Here is a 21,263-nt window from a genome sequence, read left to right as displayed (position 1 = left end):
TTAAAATTTATTCAGCAATTCACCCATTTATGGACATTTAAATGTTTTCTTTGTTTTAAAAACAATATTGCAATAAACATGTTCATATCTAATTTTGTGCATGTTGTAAAGTATTTTGGTAAAACAGATTTTTAGGTGGTCAGAGAATATTCAAATTTGATGTTTCAGAGACAATTCCACATTGATCTATGAAAAAGTTTGTGCCAGTTTTGTCACATCAACAGTGTATGTGTGTTTTATTTTTTTTCCACTATTGAGAACACTGAATATTACCACTTTTTATGCTTGTCAATTTTAGTAGCTGAAAAAAAACTTACTGGTTATTTAATCTGCAGATATTTAATTGTGGGTCAGGAAGTAAATATTTCCATGTGCTTATTAATTATTTGAATTTTTTTCTTGATGAACTTCCAGTTGCATTGTCTGTTTTCATATTAGGTTGTCTTTTTTCTAAGATTTTTTTCTGAATTAAGAGAGCTTTGCTTATAATTTGCATTGCAAATATTTCACAGTATGACTTTTAATTTTGACTTTATTGTCTCTTTAACTTCAAATAATTTACAATTTTAAGATATGGATTATTCACCTTTCTTATATTTTGGCTTTCATGCACAGCTTTAAAATGCTAAAGATAAAAATTTTACTGTACTTTGATAGTTGTGTGTGTTTTGTGATAGAAATATTTCTATTCAGGACCAAATGCGTTTTAGGCAACTATAAATTATGTGGCATTATGACTGCATATTAATTTTGTATATTTAATTCTCTTCAAATCTGTATAGAAAATACCTCTAAAGCATTATTACAATATGTCCAAATAGCTTACTATCAATTTAAATTATTATATAACTGAGACTCACTTTCTTTAATTTAATATAAAGATACTGGATCTAATTCATAAGTTATTGATACATCAGAGGCAAATAATACTAGAAACCATTTACTCAATGCCTACTAAGTACCAGTCATCATATATGCATTAGTTCATTTGATCCTCAAAACAATGCTTTGAAGCAGGTATCACTGTATCCAAATTGCAAATGAGAAGATGAGCTAAGTAACTTGCCCAAGATCTCAGATAAAAAGTGCTAAAACTAGAGTGTAGATATGCATCTAAAAACAAAAATGATGATCATTTCGTTTTACACTCTTCCTGGAATATAACAGGAATTTAATTTAGTGTTGTCTTCTTTCTTTATTCTGTTTCTGTTTCTCTTTTTCCATTTAATGAATAAGACTCTCTAGAAAAGCACTGCCCAAGAGTACTTACTGTGATTATTAAAATGTTCTGTTCTGTACCATCCAATAAGTTAGGCACTAGCCACATGTGTGTGTTCTGTCCATGAAAGGTGGCTAATGCAACCATGAAACTGAAATTTTACTTGAATTTAAATTAAATTACCTGTGGCTTCTGTTTTGGGCATCACAGCCTTAGATGTATAAATGTTAGTGTGTTGTGCAAAATGCATGCAATTAATGAATGGATTGATAATGAAGAAACTATCCATTCTAGGGTGAAAACTTTAGCAGAGGAACTTATGCAGACACAGCAAATGCTTCTAAACAAGGAGGAAGCTGTCCTGGAGCTAGAGAAAAGAATTGAGGAATCTTCTAAAACCTGTGAAAAGAAGTCTGAGTGAGTAAAACAAAAATAATTTAAAGGAAAAAAGTTTAATTGATGCAATTTTAAAGAAATACTTCAGTTATGTATACTATGGATGTAAAATTGTTAGAGGTTGAAATTTCATTTTAAGTGTAAAACTTACTTTCCAGGACTCCAGAAAAATAATTATGTTTTTGTCTATATAGTGTACTGATTATATGTCTTAATGTTTTACGTTTAAACTATTTTCCACAAAATCCTGTTAAAAGCTGGCTTGTCTTCTCATTACTGTCCTCCAGGTTCACTATGAATTCTTGGTTAAAAATGTGGCAAGCCAGTATTATATAGAAATTAGCTTCTACTGTGTTAACAGGAAGCAAAAAAACTTATTAGAAAGTAGCAGTCTGCTTCACCTATAAAAACTGTATTTAGATTTGCTGTGCTGCTGTTGTCTCACTGTTATTTTTCTTACTGATTTCAGGATCTTCCTGAAACTTCTGACTTCACTTGTCTTGGTATACTCTTTTACTAATTATATTAATTATATTTTCTACTGTTTCAAGAAGTAAATTTTGATAAAATATAATTTCTAATCTGACTTTGGTCATTGTTTGCATCTCCAACAGGGATTATTAGTATGGTTTCTTTAATGTGACTGGACACTTACATTTTTTTCTATCATACTCTCACGTACTCAAGAAATTGTGGTATGTATGATTTCTCTCTCTGGTCTATACTTGCTCTTATTTTGTATACAACTTTTCAAATATTCTTTACTTCTCTCAAATCTCTGATCTTATCTTTCCCATCAAAGTTAGAAAAAAATCTCTCCTACTTTACAGAAAGAATGAGAATCATCAGGTGGCAACTCCCTTATCTTCTGGGACTAGCTATCCAAATCCACCACATGTGTCCATTCCCTTTCCCTACTTCCATAGAACAAACTGTTCCCTGTTTTGCATCTGTTTCTTGTGCTTGTCTTTTGTATCCCATCAAAATTTCCCAGAAAATTTGTGTGGTTTTTTATATTAGGTTCACCTTTTCTTTTCAACTGGGTCCTGTATTACTTTTTAAATATGTGTAAGTCTTGATCCTAAAAAGAATCTTCACCTCTCTGCCTTCCCCAGATAACTCTTTTTAAATTTTCATATTTCCTCGTATTACCTTTGCTTTCTTTGTTTTTAGCCAAACTTGTTCTAAGAGTGATTATGCACACTTATTTTCTCAACTCCCTCTTAGTTCTCAACAGACATATTTCTTTTTTAAAAAATATGTATTGTATTGATTATGCTATTACAGTTGTCCCATTTTTTTCTCCCCTTTATTCCCCTCCATCTTGCACTGACCCCCACCCCAGGACCTCCCTCCCCTCTTAGTTCATGTCCATGGGTCATACATGTAAGTTCTTTGGCTTCTCCATTTCCTATACTATTCTTAACCTCTCCCTGCCTATTTTGTACCCACTATTTATGGCTACTTATTCCCTGTATCTTTTTCCTCATTCTTCCCCCACCCTCTCCCCTCTGATCTCCATTTCTATGGTTCTGTTTCTGTTCTAGTTGTTTGCTTAGTTTGTTTTTTTTTTTTTTTTAGGTTCGGTTGTTGATAATTGTGATTTTGTTGTCATTTTACTGTTCATAGTTTTTGATCTTCTTTTTCTTAGATAAGTCCCTTTAATATTTCATATAAGGGCTTGGTGATGATGAACTCCTTTAATTTGACCTTATCCGGGAAGCACTTTATCTGTACTTCCATTCTAAATGATAGCTTTGCTGGATAGAGTAATCTTGGATGTAGGTCCTTGCCTTTCATGACTTTGAATACGTCTTGCCAGCCCCTTCTTGCCCGTAAGGTTTTCTTTTGAGAAATCAGCTGATAATCTTATGAGAACTCCTTTGTAGGTAACTGTCTCCTTTCCTCTTGCTGCTTTTAAGATTCTCTCCTTAGCTTTAATCCTGTGTAATGTAATTATGATGTGCCTGGGTGTGTGCTTCCTTGGGTCCAGCTTCTTTGGGACTCTCTGAGTTTCCTGGATCTCCTGGAAATCTATTTCCATGGCCAGATTGGGGAAATTCTTCATTATTTTTCAAATAAGTTTTCAATATCTTGCTCTTCCTCTTTTCCTTCTGGCACCCTTATGATTCAGATGTTGGAACATTTAATGTTGTCCCAGAGATTCCTAAGCCTCTTCTCATTTTTTTGAATTTTTGTTTCTTCATTCTGTTCTGGTTGAATGTTTATCTCTTCCCTCTGCTCCAAATCATTAATTAGAGTCTTAGTTTCCTTCCTTTTACTGTTTGTTCCCTGTGTATATTTATTTATTTCACTTTGCATAGCCTTCACTTTTCCCTCCACTTTGTGACCATAGTCAACCATTTATGTAAGCATCCAGATTACCAGTGTTTTGAACTATACATCTGAAAGGTTGGCTATCTGTTCTTTGCTTAGTTTTATTTTTGGAGCTTTGAACTGTTCTTTCATTTGGGCCATATTTCTTTGTCTCAGCACGCCTGTTATGTTGAGAGGGACAGAGTCTTAGGTATTTGCCAGGGCAGGCAACCCAGGTCGCTGTGTTGTGATGCTGTGTGTGAGGGAGAGTTTGGAGAGGGAACAATACGACTTGCTGGGCTCTGGGCTGGCTTTAAGTCACTTCCCCAACTACTCACAAGCAAATTGGACCCGTCTAGTGCTGATTCCTGGGTGGGTGGGTTTGTGTACCTTCTAGGGCCCTGTGGATCTCTCCAATGGACTCTCCTGTGAGGCTGGGAGTTTCTCCCGCCACCACAGCCCCCACAGGTTTTGACAGCTAGGGGTTTTGAGGCTTTCTTTTCCTGCACTGGAACCCTGGAAAGCACAGTCTGTCTTGCTCCCCAGCTGTTCCTCATGGTTTATCTGCATGCAAATGTGGGACTACGGGTCAGCCAGCCGCCGCCTGCCCTTCCCAATCCTTCAGCCCCTGCCTTGCTGCATGTCCTCTCTGCCCCTCCTACCAGTCTGGATGAATGTTTCCTCTTAAACTCCTTGGTTGTCAGACTTCCATACAGTTCAGTTTTCTGGCAGTTCTGGTTATTTTTTGTTTTTAAATTTGTTGTTGTCCTGCTTTTAGTTGTGCAAGGAAGCAAAGTGTATCTACTTATGCCTCCATCTTGGCTGTAAGTTTTCAACCCACATATTTCTGGCTTCTTTCCCATCAGTAGTGAAATAGGTATCTGTAGGATCACCAATGAGCTCTACATTACTAAATTTAGTGACTATCTTACTTGACCTCCTCATAGTATCTGACTTTGTTGACTTCATGCTCCTTCTTATCACTTGGTGTTTGGGATCCAAGATGCCAGATCTTAATATTCTCTTTCTGTCCACCCCTTTATAAACTTCTTTCCCTCCAATCAACCAATCTATTTTGGAGTTACGCAAGGCATGGCCTTAGGCTATGTCACTCCCTTAGGTGGTATCCTAAAGACAACCCACATTTATTACTCTCACTCAGATTTCTTCTCTGAACTGTCTGCCTCTGTAATCATTTGTTTACTTGACATGCCTCCTTGGGTGTCTTAGAAGTACCCTAAACTTTCTGTGTCCAAGGATGAATTAAAAATCTCCATCCAACCCAATCCAACCCAACCTAGTTCACTCTTAGTAGTCCTTATTTTAGTGGCAACACCATCTACCATATTATACAACTCAGAATATTAGGAACCTGCCTCTCTCAATTATACCATGACCTTTATTACATCTTGGTATTAAATGTAATATTGGAGTCAATGAGATTTTCAAAGATGAGAACAGAAATTTGAGTTACTCTGGGCATTCCTTTAATCTGAAAAATGTAAGTATTTTATCACTAAAGATTCTATTTGAATAATAAAATTAAAATTTATTAACCATTGCACATATAACATTAAAAAATAGAATTACCTTTTGCTTTATGCTATTTGTGAATAAATCTGTTCACATTTACGGATGACGAAGTAGTTCTAATTTTTACAGTTTGTGAATGCAGACATTGTAAATGACTCCTGTTTTAAAATTTAGTGGATATAAAGAAAGACAATAGGAGTGCTGACCCTCACACCAGCATGTCTGACTATACATTGTTGGAAGAGGCAATCTTCAAGTATTATTTTTAATCTAGAAGTTGTGGGATTCTTTGATTTTTTTGGTATATTCCCCTGACTGAAATCTTTGACTTTGACTCTCTCTTTGTCTACATAATCAGTGTTATCCATGTGTCTCCACCTATTTATATTTATCAGGAGATGAGAATAGAAGTCGAGGAGAGGGGGCTTACAGTTATAGGGTGGTGGATATGTGGGAAATAGCATTTCTTGAGTTCTTACTCTGTCCCACACATTGTACTGGATGTTTTATGTATGTTAGTGAATGTTATCTTTACTTTGCTTTCTGTATAATTGCTTGTATTTCACCTTAAGGAGAATTTAGATAACTTACAATCACATACCTAATAAGTGGTTAGGAAACACATGAGTCCCTGACTCCAAAGCTTCTGTCTTTTTTGATCATAACATTTGCTTGATCCTATGATTTTAATAGTGTTCTCAAGAGAAGGGATAAATATGTCAAACAATTCAGGCGATGAGTCTTGCTTAATCCAGTTCTATTAGCCCTTTGTTACCATGGAGGTTTTATTGTTAGCCTCAGGAATAATACTGCAAATGTTAAGTATATTTGTATAACTGAACAGTCATTGTCAAATTTAATTTCACATTAATTTAGACATTACTAGGGTTGAAATTTGTCTTTAAATATGTTAAATTATTTTGCTAAACAAATAGTCTTCAGGGATTCTGGGGAAATGTTTGAATTTCAATTTCTTAATATTTCTTAAACATTTCCTTTTTGTGTGTGTGTATGTGCTTATATACCTACATGTATAGTTAAAGGCAACAATTAAAATCAATATTTATTTAGTTCTAAAAGTAGACTTAGAATTATTTTTACTGTGTAACATGTTAGTTGTATATGCTTTGTTACTTAAAAATAATAAAAACAATAAAACAAAGCTACATTTCTTCACAAATACTAAAAATATTCTGTAAGTTACATAATTACATTCTTAAATTATTGTTAAATTAGTGGAATTATACTGAACGTTTGCTTACCAGAAATACCACTACTGGTTCTATCAAAAGATAATAAGGGACCAAAATGAAAACCTATAAATTTAGATTTAACATAATTGTCTCTAAAACATAATAACAGTGACAAATATATGAGAAATCATTTGATAGTTTTAATTCCTATAATAAGTGAAAAGTGAATTTAAAGAATGGTTTTTATGTAACATATTCAGACAAGAGCAGAGTTTTAGCTTATACAAATAATGCAGCCCTCAGTTGAAATGTAACCATTGCAGAATTTTATCTAAAAAAAAAATAGGGTGAAAGGAATAAATCCAACCACTAGAAATGGTATGATTTTAATACAACAAAAAACATCACTCTAGTACATATAACTTTACTTGTTACTTTTATAGCATGTTTACTCAAGTGGAAATAATATCAATCTTTACCTGATTTAGGATCCTTGTCCACTGTATTAGAAAATAGTTTATGAGGAAATATACCAAGCATATGTCTTTTATGACTCAATGACATAAAGAGCTTGAAAATTCCTGTTGCTTTTAATGCTTGTTTTGACTTTTTTTTTTGAGTAACATCATACAAGTGTTACTAGACATGAATCTAGACAGTAACCACCTCAAGGTAGACAACATATTAATATCCACACTTTTCGTATTCAGTTATTCAACCAGCCACATATTCATCTCACTAATATGGCAGGGCTTTTTTGCTAATTGCACACAAGTATTTATTTGCATCTAATACGTAAAGAATCCATTATTACTTCCCAAGTAAACTTCTCATTCCATCCTATCCCATGCCTCTTTTGAGAAGAAAACCAGCATATTCTATTGAGAATTCTGTTGATGCATTCTGTTTTATTTCAGGTAATATTTTGGTATATTTTCTTCCAACTTCCTATACATACATTCATTTCTTTAACACCAAGGCTGAAGTCACATTTTAAATGGCTTTAAGTATTCAACAGCATATCATGAACATTTCCTCCTGTCATTAATACCTATAAACAATATTTATATTGTATATGCAATAAGTGTATAATTATTAAAAACACAAACATTTAAAAGTAAAGTTTAAATAGTCTAACATAACAGTAACTAAATAATTTATTTTAGATATTCCCCTCTTATCTAGGTTATTTCCATTGTTTTGTTCCTATAAATCAGTGCTTGTGAAAAGTGAATGATTATTTAATTTTCTATAGTTTTGTACCATTTTCACCTAGTACTTAAAAATACTTTATATGTTATAAAATCATAACTCTTAGAGCCATGTAGAATCTTAAGTGAGCATTTGGTTGAACCTTGTCTTTCACATTATGTGAGATCTATAGCCCAGAAGTTTTAAGAGACATGCAAAATGCCACATCTAGCCTGTAGTGAAGGTAAGAATTGAACTACCTAGGATATTGTTCTAGTATGCAAATTCAGGGAACTTTTATTTTTGTCTAATTTTTAGATTATACATATTACAAAAATGTGCTATGCAAATAGGGAATTCCTTCAATACTATTTGTTGCAAGTCTAGTAAGTGTTGTGAATACAGTGAAAGGTAAGAAATATATGACAAAATGTCTCATGAAGCTTATATTTTTGTGGAGTGGATAACTATAAAACAAGAAATTAACAACTGTAGTAATTGCTGTGAAACAGTAGTACAGCGAGAAGAACAGAGGAGTACCTACCTACTTAAGACAGGTGACCAGGGTTCTCCGAGGAAGTGGTATCTTTTCTGAGACCTTAAGGACAGAAGGTGTCTTCCATTTGGAAAGTAGTCAGAGACAGGGACAAGTATTACGTTCATAGGTTCTGATCTCTCCTGTGTTTTAAATTTATTTATGGTTCCTTATGCATCTTGTATTATTTAATCAAGTATTTACTATAATTTTTTTTCTTATACATAAAGCTTGTTTGCTCAATGGTGTTATAAGCATATCAAATAATTAGCCCTAGATGGTGTGGCTCAGTGGATTGAATGCTGGCCTGTGAACGAAAGGGTCACGGGTTTGATTCCCAGTGTAGGGCACATGCCTGGGCTGCAGGCCAGGTCCCCAAGCAGGGGGCTTGTGAAATGCAACCACACGTTGATATTTCCCTTTTTTCCTCCCTCTCTAAAAAATAAATTAAAAAAACTTTTTAAAACAAGCATATAAAATAATTATATAGTATATACATATTACTATATAATTATACATTATATAGTTATATGTATTATAGTTATATAATTATACATTACTATATATACAATCACTGGTTGTATAGTGATTACACTAGTACTTTAAGAAAACTACTGAAAGAGATACACCAATTGGTTGCCTCACACATGCCCCCAACGGGAACCCAGTCATATGTCCTGACTGGGAATCAAACCAGTGACCTTTTGGTGTGCAGGCTAGTGCTCGGTCCACTGAGCCACACCAACCCTGGCTAGCCCGTTTTTTAATCCAGTTGTTTTCCTGCTGTTGACATTTCATTCTTTGCGTATTTTAGGTAACAGTCCTTTATCAGGTGTGTCTTTTGCAAATCTTTTTGTTCCTACAGCTTCTCTTCTCATTCTCTTGACATTGTTTTACAGAGCAGAAGTTTTTAATTTTGATAAAGTCCAGATTATCAGTTATTTCTTTCATGAACTGTGCCATTAGTGTTGTATCTAAAAAATCATCACCATATGCAAGGTTATCAAGATTTTCTCCTATGTTATCCTCTAGGCATTTTATTGTTTTTATGTTTTACATTTAGGTCTGTGATCCATATGAGTTAATTTTTGTAAATTGTGTAATGTCTGTGCCTAGATTCTTTTATATATCTATATATGTATCTATGTATCTATGTATCTATCTATCTATCTATATATCTATCTATGGCTGTCTAATTGTTCCAGCAACATTGTGGAAAATGTCTTTTCTCCTTTGTTTTGTTCTATATTCAGAGTAAAATAAAGGTGAAATAAGAGTAATACTGAGAGATTGTAAACGCCATGAGAAGTTGTTTAAAAATAGAGCTCTTTTTCTAAACTATGTAACACATATAACTTAAAATTTTTTAAAAGTTTTTTTTCCTTTATTTTTATTGCTGACACTATTACAGATGTCCCTATTTCCCTTCTTTGCCTGCCTCCACCCAGCCTCCCCTCATTTCCTCTGGCCATCATTATTTTTTTTTAAATTTGAACTTTCTGTAATGGTTTAATATTGTCCTTATTTGTTTTGTATTTAATTATGCTAAAACTAATTTATTCACATTCTTTTACTCTCAGTCATTTTTTTTTCTGGTTGAATAATGCTTCTGACATCTCAATTTTTTTCTCTTAAATCTATAGTTTTAGTTGTTACTGACCACTGCCCAGCCATAAAATCCCTTCCAGTCCAGTTCAGCCATTTAAAATGAACCAAAAATGGGTATGATTTTGATTAGTATTTGTATTAATTTCCTCTTGCTGTTGTAACAAATTGCCACAAACTTGGTAACTTAAAACAACATGAATTTATTCTTTTCTGGAGAACTGAAGTGAGAAATGGGCCTAAAACCAAGCTGTTGGTTTCTTCTGAAGGCTCTTAGGAAGGAGCCCCTTCTTTGCTTTTTCCAGCTTCTAGAGGTCATCCGCATTCCTTGGTTATTGGCCCTTCATCACATTGCCATTTCTCCTTTTTTTAATTGTCACATTGCCTTTTCTGACAATACCCCTCCTGCTTCTCTCTTATCAAATGCTTATGGGTGCATTAATAGGGGTTACCTGGATAATCCAGGACACTCTTCCATCTCAACCTTCTTAGCTTAATCATGTCTGAACACTCCCCTTTGCCATGTAAGGTAACATATTCACAGGTTCTAGGGACAAGAACCTGGTCAGCTTCAGGGGGCCATTATTCAGCCAGCAGAGTTTAATATATAATACGATAAATGTTTTTACTCCCATAGATTTTTAAAACTTTTGTTATTCAGTTAATATTTCCTTTTTTTTCAGTTATGGTACCTTATTTGCTATTTCATTCTTTAAATTTTATTTTATTTTTTTGCATTTTTTCCCAATTTGTCTTTATGAAATTTATTTGCATAAGACTACTGGTAATAGTAATCATTTTAGAATGTTACTATTTTCATGTACACTTTCCTATCGATTTTGTCCACATTTGTGAAATCCTTCACCTTTTTTGGGACTGATCTTGCAGATGCACATAAAAACAAATCTTTACCATCTTACTTTATACATTTTAAATTGTTCCTCATACTACTGTCATTGTTGTGAATCTTGTGGTAGTTAGGAAGTGCAAAGAAGGAACTGTCAGGAAGGTTTAGGTTCATATGAATGTAATTTTTTTCCCCAGGACTTGGTCCTTATGATTTATGTTCACAAAAGTGGTTGTTTTAAAAAATAAAGTTTTTCTGAAGAGATTCACTGAGAAATTAAAAAATATATATAACCAATTTATTACAAAAAGGGAGACATCATCAAATAAGCGAACGCATGAATTTGTCAGAAAATTTGTGTGGGTCATGGATTGTTGAATGAAGATGACATAAATAATAATTGCCATTTTCTGAATTTTTACTTTATGTACTTTACTAATGCTTTTTCAAATATTATTTTGTTGAATTCTCAGAACAACCCTAACAATAGGTACTATGATTATCATCAGTTTTTCCAATGATAAAACTGAAGATGTGAGAAAAGCAGAGGGACGAAGTTGAATCTGTTCAAATTCAGTATAATTACATTCTTTTTACTATGTCACAATGATTTTATTTGGGAGGTGTTTATGTCCTCTGACAGTCTAGTATGTCCCTTTTCATTACTTCTGTTTTTAACTTCACTGTTCAGAGTGATTTGTCTTTTGAACATTTCTCGATCTGTCATACAAATAATCTTAATCACTAGTTCTTTCCAACAATCCACTCAATTCTCTACCTTTTTGTTAGGATACTCTCCTGAAACTTGTTACAATATAATTGAGGTTTCAGCTTTCTTTATAGCATCCACTGAGGTTGCATCCTGCTCAATTTGATTGGAACTGAGTTTCACAATATCAATAGCATCGTATTTATGAATAAACCTCTCTTAGTGTGAGTTCCTTCTGCCTGTGATTATTTATTCAGTTTATGTCGATCCTTTTAAGTTCCAATTTAAGAAGGTAACATTCTGACCTTATTCTTCAGCTTTAAAGTTTTCTCTGCTGATGATCTATTGTCTTTTACATATAAATAACTTACTTTAGTAGTGCATAGCACAGTTCTTTAAGATATTAATATACTATGTATGACAGTGTTTGCAGAGGTATTCCCCATTACCACTACCTTTTTATTTGTTTGTTTGTTTATTTATTTATTTATGTTGCTGCTGCTGCTTAAATGTGGATGAGTTAGTTTGAAATTTCCACTAGAGGTAGCCTCCAAGGGGTAAAAAGTCACAACACATCAACATGTAGACTATGTAGTTCTCTAAAGGAGAGATTGGGAAGTCTGTTGTCTTTATAGTGATGACATTGGAAAGATCTGGGGGACTTATGCTCATTGCCTTAATCACAGCTCAGCCGTCAGTCTTAGGACAGCTTCCCCCTACTTGAAACACACACCCCTCCTTATATACAAACAGCTTGGTCCCAGGCTGTCAGCTTGATTTGATTTATTTTATTCTAGGCACAGGTTTGACTATAGCTATATTCCATTTGAGATGTGAAATAAATTTAAGATTCTGCTTTAGTCATGTTAATTCATTTTAGGCCCTATGCTTCTGGACTTAAGTGTCTATAATCTGTGAGGTAGATGGTTTAGCTATAAAATAAAATGAATGCCATAGATCATAATATATTTGAAAGCATGTTGAATTTGGTTTCTTCTTCCAAACATTTCCTTTCATTTTGTTAATGCTAGCATTTCATAACTACTGTGAGGATTCAAAATCTGTTCAGTTTTATAATTTTGATTCTCTAGGACTCATAAAGATAAAAATAGAAGCATATTTTGGATTTCTTTGAAGTCTGTATTTCTTAAAGAAATCAAAATAATTCATATTTAATGTGTTCTTTTTTTTTTTTTTTAGTATTGTGCTTCTGATAAGCCAAAAACAGACACTTGAAGAGCTGAAACAGTCAGTGCAGCAGCTGAGGTGCACAGAGGCAAAGTTTACAGCACAGAAAGAATTGCTAGAGCAAAAAGTGCAAGAAAATGATGGAAAAGAGCCTCCTCCAGTAATAAATTATGAAGAAGATGCACGATCAGTTACATCTATGGTAAGCCAAAGAATAATCAAACAAGAAGTCCGAAAGACTAGTAAGTACGTGATAAGTGAATAGAAAAGTTGATTCTGGTTCACTATAACAAATTATTACTCTTGTTAATATGCAGGTTCTATTAAACTTGTTTGTAAATGCAAAGTAGACTTGTCAGTCACCTTCAGGTCACTTGGAGAGCACTTTCAGGAACCACCTGTAGAATCAGAGGAAAAAGCTCTTCTCTTGCCTTCAAAACTGAAAACTAAGACTGCAATTGTTTTTATTCCTGGGAGACAGCAGGAGGGTAGGGTATTATTCTTAAGACAGAAGTAAGAAATTAGGAGAAAGCTATTTATTATTAATTTTTTCATCTTAAGAACAGTAGAATCTTATCTGTTTTCACAATAAGGTTTTTTTCTTACAAATATCTTTAAACTACAATTACATTTTAAACACGTTTAAATCCACCAACTGGAAATTAAACTTATGTTTGTATAGTTTTATTAACTGTTTAAGAATGCCTAGTACAAGAATCTCTCTCCCTTTATTCCTTTCTTCGTTTCATCTTATGTTGGTGGTTCTTACCAAGGGGCAGTTTTATTCTCCTCACCCCAGAGACATTTGGTAATCTTTCAAGATATTTTTGATTTTCACAGTTAGTGACTGCTATTGTTATCTAGTGGGTAGGCTCTGGTGATGCTGCTAAACATCCTACATTGCATAGGACAGCCCCTCCCTTCATATGCCCAACAGAACATTAACCCAAACTGTCAGTAGTGCCAAGGTTGAAAAAACCTGAGCTATATCCTTGGCTTTTTCTGTGGTTAGCTAGATGCAGTCTATATTAAGAACCATCACAGATATTATAGTTAATATTTAATAATATCTAGTTTATGTGGTTCTGAATAGTGTAGCCTGAGTGTTAAACAGATTCAAAATATCTCATAGAAAAAAAGGCTGCATTTAAAAATGTGATAAATGTGGAAATGAATATGAAGTATTTAAGATATTGTGATTATTGCTATTTTTATTATTAACTAAGTCACACTGATCTCCACCTTATATTGTGAACTATGAATTATAATTATTTGCTCTTCTTTACTATCCTGTCAGATAAAAAAGACCCTACTAGATTTCCATTCTTGGCTTATGATTCTTTTTTTTTTTCAGATTAGGTTTTTTTATTTTTTATTTTTTATTTTTTCAAATACATTTCTCTCTGCCCCTACCCCCCACCACTTTCCCTTGCCCCCTCCCTCTTTTCCTTCCTCAGCTCTTCCCCTTTGGTTTTGTCCATGAGTCCTTGCTATATGTTCCTTGACTTTCCCCTTCCCTTCCTTTTCCCGGGCCCCCCTTCCCTCTTGTCTCTGTTGATTTATTTTCCTTTCAGTGTTGCTGATCTTATTTTCCTTGCTTCTTTGTATTGTTGGTTAGGTTCCGCTTATAGGTAAGATCATACGGTATTTGTCTTTGGCCCCCTGGCTTATTTCGCTTAGCATGATGCTCTCCAGTTCCATCCATGCTGTCAAGAAGTTTAGTAGTTCTTTTTTTCTTTCTGCTGCGTAGTATTCCATTGTGTATATGTGCCATAACTTTTTGATCCAATCATCTACTGATGGGCATTTCGGTTGCTTCCAACTCTTGGCTATTGTAAATTGTGCTGCTATGAACATTGGGGTGCATAGGTTCTTTTGTATTGGCGTTTTGGTGTTCTCAGGGTATAGTCCCAGCAGGGGAATCGCTGGATCAAAAGGCAGTTCCATTTTCAGCTTTTTGAGGAAATTCCACACTGCTTTCCATAGTGGCTGCACCAGTCTGCATTCCCACCAACAGTGGACTAGGGTTCCCTTTTCTCCACAGCCTCGCCAGCACCTGTTGTTTGTGGATCTGTTTATGATGGCCATTCTGACTGGTGTGAGGCGGTACCTCATGGTGGTTTTGATCTGCATTTCTCTGATGGCTAGTGATGCAGAGCATCCTTTCAAATGCCTCTGGGCCCTCTGTATCTCCTCCTTAGAAAAGCGTCTGCCCAGGTCCTTTGCCCATTTTTTGATTGGATCGTTTGTCTTCTTGGAGTGGAGTCGAGTGAGTTCTTTGTATATCTTGGAGATCAAACCTCTATCTGATGTATCATTAGCGAATATATTTTCCCATATGGTTGGCTCCCTTTTCGTTTTGCTGATGTTTTCTTTCGCCGTGCAGAAGCTTCTTATTTTGATGAGGTCCCACTTGTTTATTCTTTCCTTTATGTCCCTTGCTTTAGGAGACATATCAGTGAAAAAATTGCTGCGTGGGATATCTGAGAGTTTCCTGCCAATGTTCTCCTCTAGGACTTTGATGGTGTTGCGACTTATATTTAAGTCTTTTATCCATCTTGAGTTTTTCTGAGATTTGCTTTGTGTCCTATCATGTGGTCTATCTTTGAAAGACTTCCATAAGCATTTGAAAAGAATGTGTATTTTTCTTCTTTGGATGTAAGGTTCTATATATGTCAGTTAAGTCTATTTGATTCAGTGTGTCATTCAGTGCCACATTATGTTTATTAATGTTTTGTTTGGAAGATCTGTCCATTTTTGACAGTGGGGTGTTGAAATCCCCTACTATCAGTGTGTTGCTGTCTATATCTTTTTTTGAAGTCGTCCAACAATTTCCTTCTATACTTGGGGGCTCCTATATTGGGAGCATATAAGTTTATAATGTTAATGTCTTCTTGATAGATTCTTCCTTTAAGTATTATAAAGTGCCCCTCTGGGTCTCTTTTTATGGCCTTTGTTTTGAAGTCTACTTTGTCTGATACAAGTATGGCAACTCTTGCCCATTTGCTTGGAATATTTTTTTCCATCCCTTTACTTTCAATCTGTGTAGGTCTTTGGCTCTGAGGTGGGTCTCTTGTAGGCAGCATATGTGTGGGTCATGTTTTCTTATCCATTCAGCTACCCTGTGTCTTTTGATTGGGGCATTTAGTCCATTCACATTGAGAGAGATTACTGATAGAAACTTACTCATCTTTTCTCTTTGTACTTGTGTTCCTCTCTGTCTCATTCTTTTCCTTCATCTGCTTAAACCAGTCCCCTTAGCATATCTTGGAGTGCTGGTTTGGTAGAGATGTATTCTTTTAGCTTTCTCTTGTCTGGGAAACTCCTTATTTCCCCTTCTATTTTAATGGAGAGCCTTGCTGGGTAGAGCAGCCTTGGCTGTAGGCCCTTGCTTATGATTCCTGATAACTATGTGGCATATGTATTGTTTCAGAGAAACTTATGAAGTTTTTTTCTTTTACTTGGTTTTTGAGAACCTTAGCTAGTAAATGTTTTATTCTTTGAGTGTGGTTTATAATATTTTTTGTCTCCATGTGGTTATTGAAAAATTGATTACTTCATAGCTTGATTTAGAGGCAGATAGGTTAAAACTGGCAATCCTATTCATTGTAAGTAATTCTATGTGCATACGACCCCCTGTTAGAGTTATTATTATCATAGAAAAAAGATGTTATTAAAGTCGTTAGATGTAGCATATCCTCATTTAAAAACCACAACTAAAAACTTCACTTTGACATTTAAAATATACTAGTTCATCAATTCTTATTTATTAAGAAGTTTTGATCATTTAGGCTTTTTTATCTTTCATAATCATGGAACAGAAGCTTTTTAAACAAATGAAGAAATAATCTTTCAGAGAGAATGTATAATATAGCTTAAACTGCATATACATTTCAAACTATATACTTCCTGACAGTTTCATATTTTCTCTTATAACCAGTTATTCAATAATGATAATACCTTGTAAATTTTTACAAAGTGATGTATTTCACTTTACCAAATTTATTTTAAGTAGTTGAAATGCTAATTATAAATATGTTGGCTATTCATTGAAGCAATGGCATTAATAATTCTTTAAGGAAATTACAAAGGAATACCATAATATGCAGTCATACCTCAATACTCATCAATTTCAGAACTCATCAAACCCCGTACTCTTTGCATTTTGATGAGAAAAAAATGTTTCAGCACTTGGTGCTTGCTCTGGGCTCCGTTGCACTTGCTAGAATTTGTATGAGTCACGATGCTGCCCAGCAACAGAAAATGCTTCATCGCTCGTTGCGTTCGTGTTTAGTACTCCGTTTTGGCACTCGTCGTGAGTTCCAGAATGCATTAACGATGAGTACTGAGGTATGACTATATGTTGTTTAAAGTAATAAATAACATTTTATAAATAAGTCATTCCCCAAATTGATGACAATTAATATTATTTTACAGAGTATTTTATAAAACAAGCAGAAATATTTGTTATGTGTAGTTTTAAAAAGTTAATAATACTTCTACCTATATAAGTGAACTTTTTACATAATTAAACATTACTTTATGAATAATATTTTAAGAAAAGCCTGAAATTAATGTAAGCAAATCCATCCTCTTTATAAATTTCATCCTTGTAAGTGGTGTAAAATTTCAACAAGAAGAATTTTAGCTGAATATTGGAAGAATCGAAAGAAGTAAAAATTAAACTATGACATGATGGAAAATGGTGAAAACTGGCGTAAGTGTTATGGAAGAGTAGATGAACTATTCCACATGATCCTGATTAGTGGCAGTGTTAACCAAAACACTAACTCTTCAGGGGTGAATGCTTCTATGGACCTATAGTGCCTTAAGGATCTATTCCACTGAAAATGAGTGGGCCCTAGATTGTATATTCTTAAATTGCAAGGTGATTCAGAAGTGTAATCAGAATTAGGATTATATAGTCAGGGTAATGCATATATTGATGTTTATTTTGGCAATTTAATTTGATGGAAATTAAAGCCCATCCACTAATTTACAGAAATCTTTTAAAAATTTTGGCAGCACATCATATAATCACCTCTCTCTGGAAGAGTGGTGCTTCCAATGCTGTCCTTTTTCACCACGTGTAATTTTGGCCAAAATACAAAGGAAGAAATGGTAAATGTTAAGTATCACATAATAATTCTCTATTGGCTATGAATAAGTATGTTACATTTATTTGTTCAAGTAATTTTTTGGGGGAACTACTATGTGTCAAACACATTTCTAGATGCTGTGGGTACTTAAATGAATAAAGCTAATAAAAAATCTCTCTTAGAGATTACATTCTGTAGTGAGTGGCATTTAGTAAATCAACTATGTATTTATAATGGAATATAATAAATGCCAAGATGTATAAACAGAGCAGGGTAGAGAGTTGGGGGTCTAGAGGGTCAGAGGCTAGGACACAGTTTTAAATGAAAGTCAAGGTAAGCATCATTGAGAATGTGACATTTGAACAAAGACTTGAAATAAGGAGCTATTAAGCGACTTAATTTCTGGGGAAAGAACATGCTAGTCAGAGGGTACATCCCTTGCAAAGACTATAAGACAGGAACATGTTTGGGCCGTTCAAGGTATGGTAAGAAGGCCTCAGTGGAAGGGGGAAGCTGAGAACATAGGAAATGAGATAAGGATTATGGCTGTTCCCTGTGTGAAATAGGAACGCTTTGGATTGGGGGGGAGGTTATGACAGAAAGAAGACATGCTCTAACTTTTTATTTAAATGGGTCGCTATAACTGTGTTGAGAGTATACTTAAGGGGAGCAAAGATGGAAGTATGCTTACCCAGTCAATAGAAAATGATGGTTTGAGCAAGGTTGATGGTACAGAAGTGGCAAGAACTTTTTAGCTTCTGGATATATTTTGAAGGTTGAGCCCACAGGATTTTCTGTGTGTTAAATGTGAAGCAGGAGAAAGAAGAGTAAAGATGTCTTTAAGGTTTTCAGCAGGAACATTAGAAGAATGGAATTTGTTTCAAATGCATGAATAGAGCAGCTTTGATGAGGAAGAACAAGACTTGTTTGTCTTTTCATAAAAACAAGTATTTGGGCCTGGAGTTCAGGAGCCTGATTTGAACTAGAGCTATAAATTTGAAAATTGTAGGCATCAGATGGTATTTAAAATCATTTGACTGTAGGAGGTCACCAAATGAGAGAGGGTAGATAGAGAAGAGAAACAAAGACAACTCTGGAGCCCTTTATGTCATAGACTGAGCAGGAGCAACCAGCAAGGTGGTACAGTAGAAATTCAAAAGAATTTGGTGTCCTTGAAGTGTTTTAAAGGGAAACAATTTGGTATATGCTGGGTTAAGGCAAAACAGTTGTGTTGACTGGAGTAATTTTCTAAACTTTTAATATCAGATGTCCAAGAGGGGAAATGTAACATGGAATGCAGTGTCTTTGGAATATTGGCCTAACCCCTTTCCAAGGGAAGTCCAGAAGGGACAACCATACAATGGATCATACTTTGGGAAGTGCCCAATTAGAAGATAAATCCTTTCTTATTTAATTGGGTTATTGACAGATTAAATGTGCTAATAATTCTGAAGGCATTTTGAGTTGTTTAAATGTTCTATAAACCCAAGGGTTATTTTTTTCTTTGTCTTCAGTTCTGGCTTGGCAGGGAAGAAGAATCTGCCTTCTGGGGTAAATCAGGAGGGTAAACTCTTTGTCAGCTGCCCCAGATAATGATAGAAGTACCAGAATTTTCTCATCCCTGAATCAGCATTGGCTGACATTCCTATTTATTTATTTAAAAATATCATTTTCCTTCATGTTTGTTTTTAGCTGTTTACTTGTAAGAATGTAAGTTTTCAGTCAGTATCTGTCGAGTTGAAGAATTGGACTTCCTTTTTACCCCAGAGTAATCTAGTTATTTTACATTATAGTAGTAGGTGCTTTGAACCAACTGTATCATAATTTTCTAAAGGATGCTGTAATCACCTTGTCTGGCAGGATTTCTATGGCACTAAAATACGATAATGTGTATAAGCATACTTTGTATACCATAAAATACTTTTAAAACATAAAATTCCATTTCATTCTTTTCTAATGTACCTTAGTTCACATGTAAATTAGTTAGTAGATATTAATTGAGTTCTTAAGTATGAATTTTAGATTTTTCTGCAGGATTATCTTATGTATTTCTTATTTGTAAAGGCAGCACCTTAATTAATTTCTCTGAATAGGTAGTACGTGCACACTTACAAGGGTCTAAGTGTTCCTTAGTACCTCCGTTGCCTAGCTTGTAGGTAACCTTCCAGAAGCACTGAATGCAACAGAATGGAACACTCTTGGGCTTGTTGTTAGGAATGGTTAAGTTTGCACATTTAAAGCACATAGAACAGTGCTTACCACTTAGTAAACTACTATTTTATTTTACATAGCTAATATTTGATTATCACAGAAATGATGATGATTTAATGTGTGTGCTTATTTCTCTGCTAGTCTTTATTCCTTACTCTTAAGATTATTTTCATTAAGCATAAACATTTTAAAATGTATACTAGTAATTTTTAGATAATAGGTATGTTTGGGATCTACTCTGTATTTGAATTATTGAATATTTGTTGTCCATAATATATTACAAAATATTTTTTAAACAAAGTAATTTTTACAAAGTCTTGTAAAATTAACTTATGGCTTATGTATTGCGGACTGCAGTAGGGTGGACCAGCAAATTTTTAAGGGAAATTTTTGGTGTAATTAGTTTAGTTACTCAAAACTCACTTTTTTCTTCTCCTACACTATTAAAATTTGTCTTTAAAATTTTGCACAAAGTAGTTGTTACACAAAACATTACTTATAATCACATTATTTTAATGCCAGTTTCTTTTTATAGTTTTAATTGAAAGAAAGAAAAAAATTCTAAATGCCATTATATTATGATTATTCATTTCTAAAAAAATTTTCTTTTAAGTTTGCAGTTATGGACAATTTAATTAACAACTTTTAGTATTCATTGCCTTTTAAAAATAAATCTTGTTTTTAATTTATGTGATACCATTATTTTATTTATTCATTCAGTTGAAGCCTGTTTTTCTTTATACCCCATTGATCCCTTTCTCCCAGTATTAATTTAAATGCTCTCCTTTCAGTAGCTGGGTAGGGTGGAGAAAAATGTGAGAATTTGAGTCAAATTTTTCTGGCTAATTGTCTTTAGGTGATATTTTTCCTCACCTGTAAAATGTGGTTAGTAATACATACCTCACAGGATTGTTGCCAGGGCTAAATGAATACATGTAAAGGCAAAGGCATATTAGAGCCCCAGGTATCATTAGGGAGGTGCTTAGTGCACATTTGACCTTTTTCCCTTTTCTCATCCCTCTCCTCTCCATTTCTGTGTTTCCTCTTCTCTTCTGCCTCTTCCACCTCTGGTCTCCATTTCTTCTCTTTTCTCTTCTGCCTCATAAACACAATTAAGCGACTTCTATGACTACTATGTGCCATGGATGGAGACATCCTGGAATAATAGACAGTCTCTGCACTCACAGACTTACATTCAGCAGGGAGAAAAGTGCAATAAAC

At 34.2% G+C, this 21,263-nt stretch overlaps 1 protein-coding gene across 1 annotated transcript in view; it reads left to right on the top strand.

Moving 5' to 3' along the window:
- Positions 1-21,263, top strand: part of FER (FER tyrosine kinase) — a 399,396-nt gene that overhangs the window by 113,375 nt on the left and 264,758 nt on the right. The window contains exons 10-11 of the mRNA XM_054589991.1: positions 1,514-1,636; positions 12,745-12,934. Of these exons, the coding sequence (XP_054445966.1) occupies positions 1,514-1,636; positions 12,745-12,934 (313 nt within the window). The remainder of the gene's footprint in view (positions 1-1,513; positions 1,637-12,744; positions 12,935-21,263) is intronic.

Source organism: Pteronotus mesoamericanus, unplaced genomic scaffold (genome assembly GCF_021234165.1).
Source record: "Pteronotus mesoamericanus isolate MK-2021 breed Mesoamerican mustached bat unplaced genomic scaffold, CSHL_Meso_final scaffold_167, whole genome shotgun sequence".
In the NCBI taxonomy this organism is placed as follows: domain Eukaryota; kingdom Metazoa; phylum Chordata; class Mammalia; order Chiroptera; family Mormoopidae; genus Pteronotus; species Pteronotus mesoamericanus.
The sequence above is the reverse complement of the archived record's forward strand: the minus strand, read 5'-3'. Positions and strand labels throughout refer to the sequence as shown.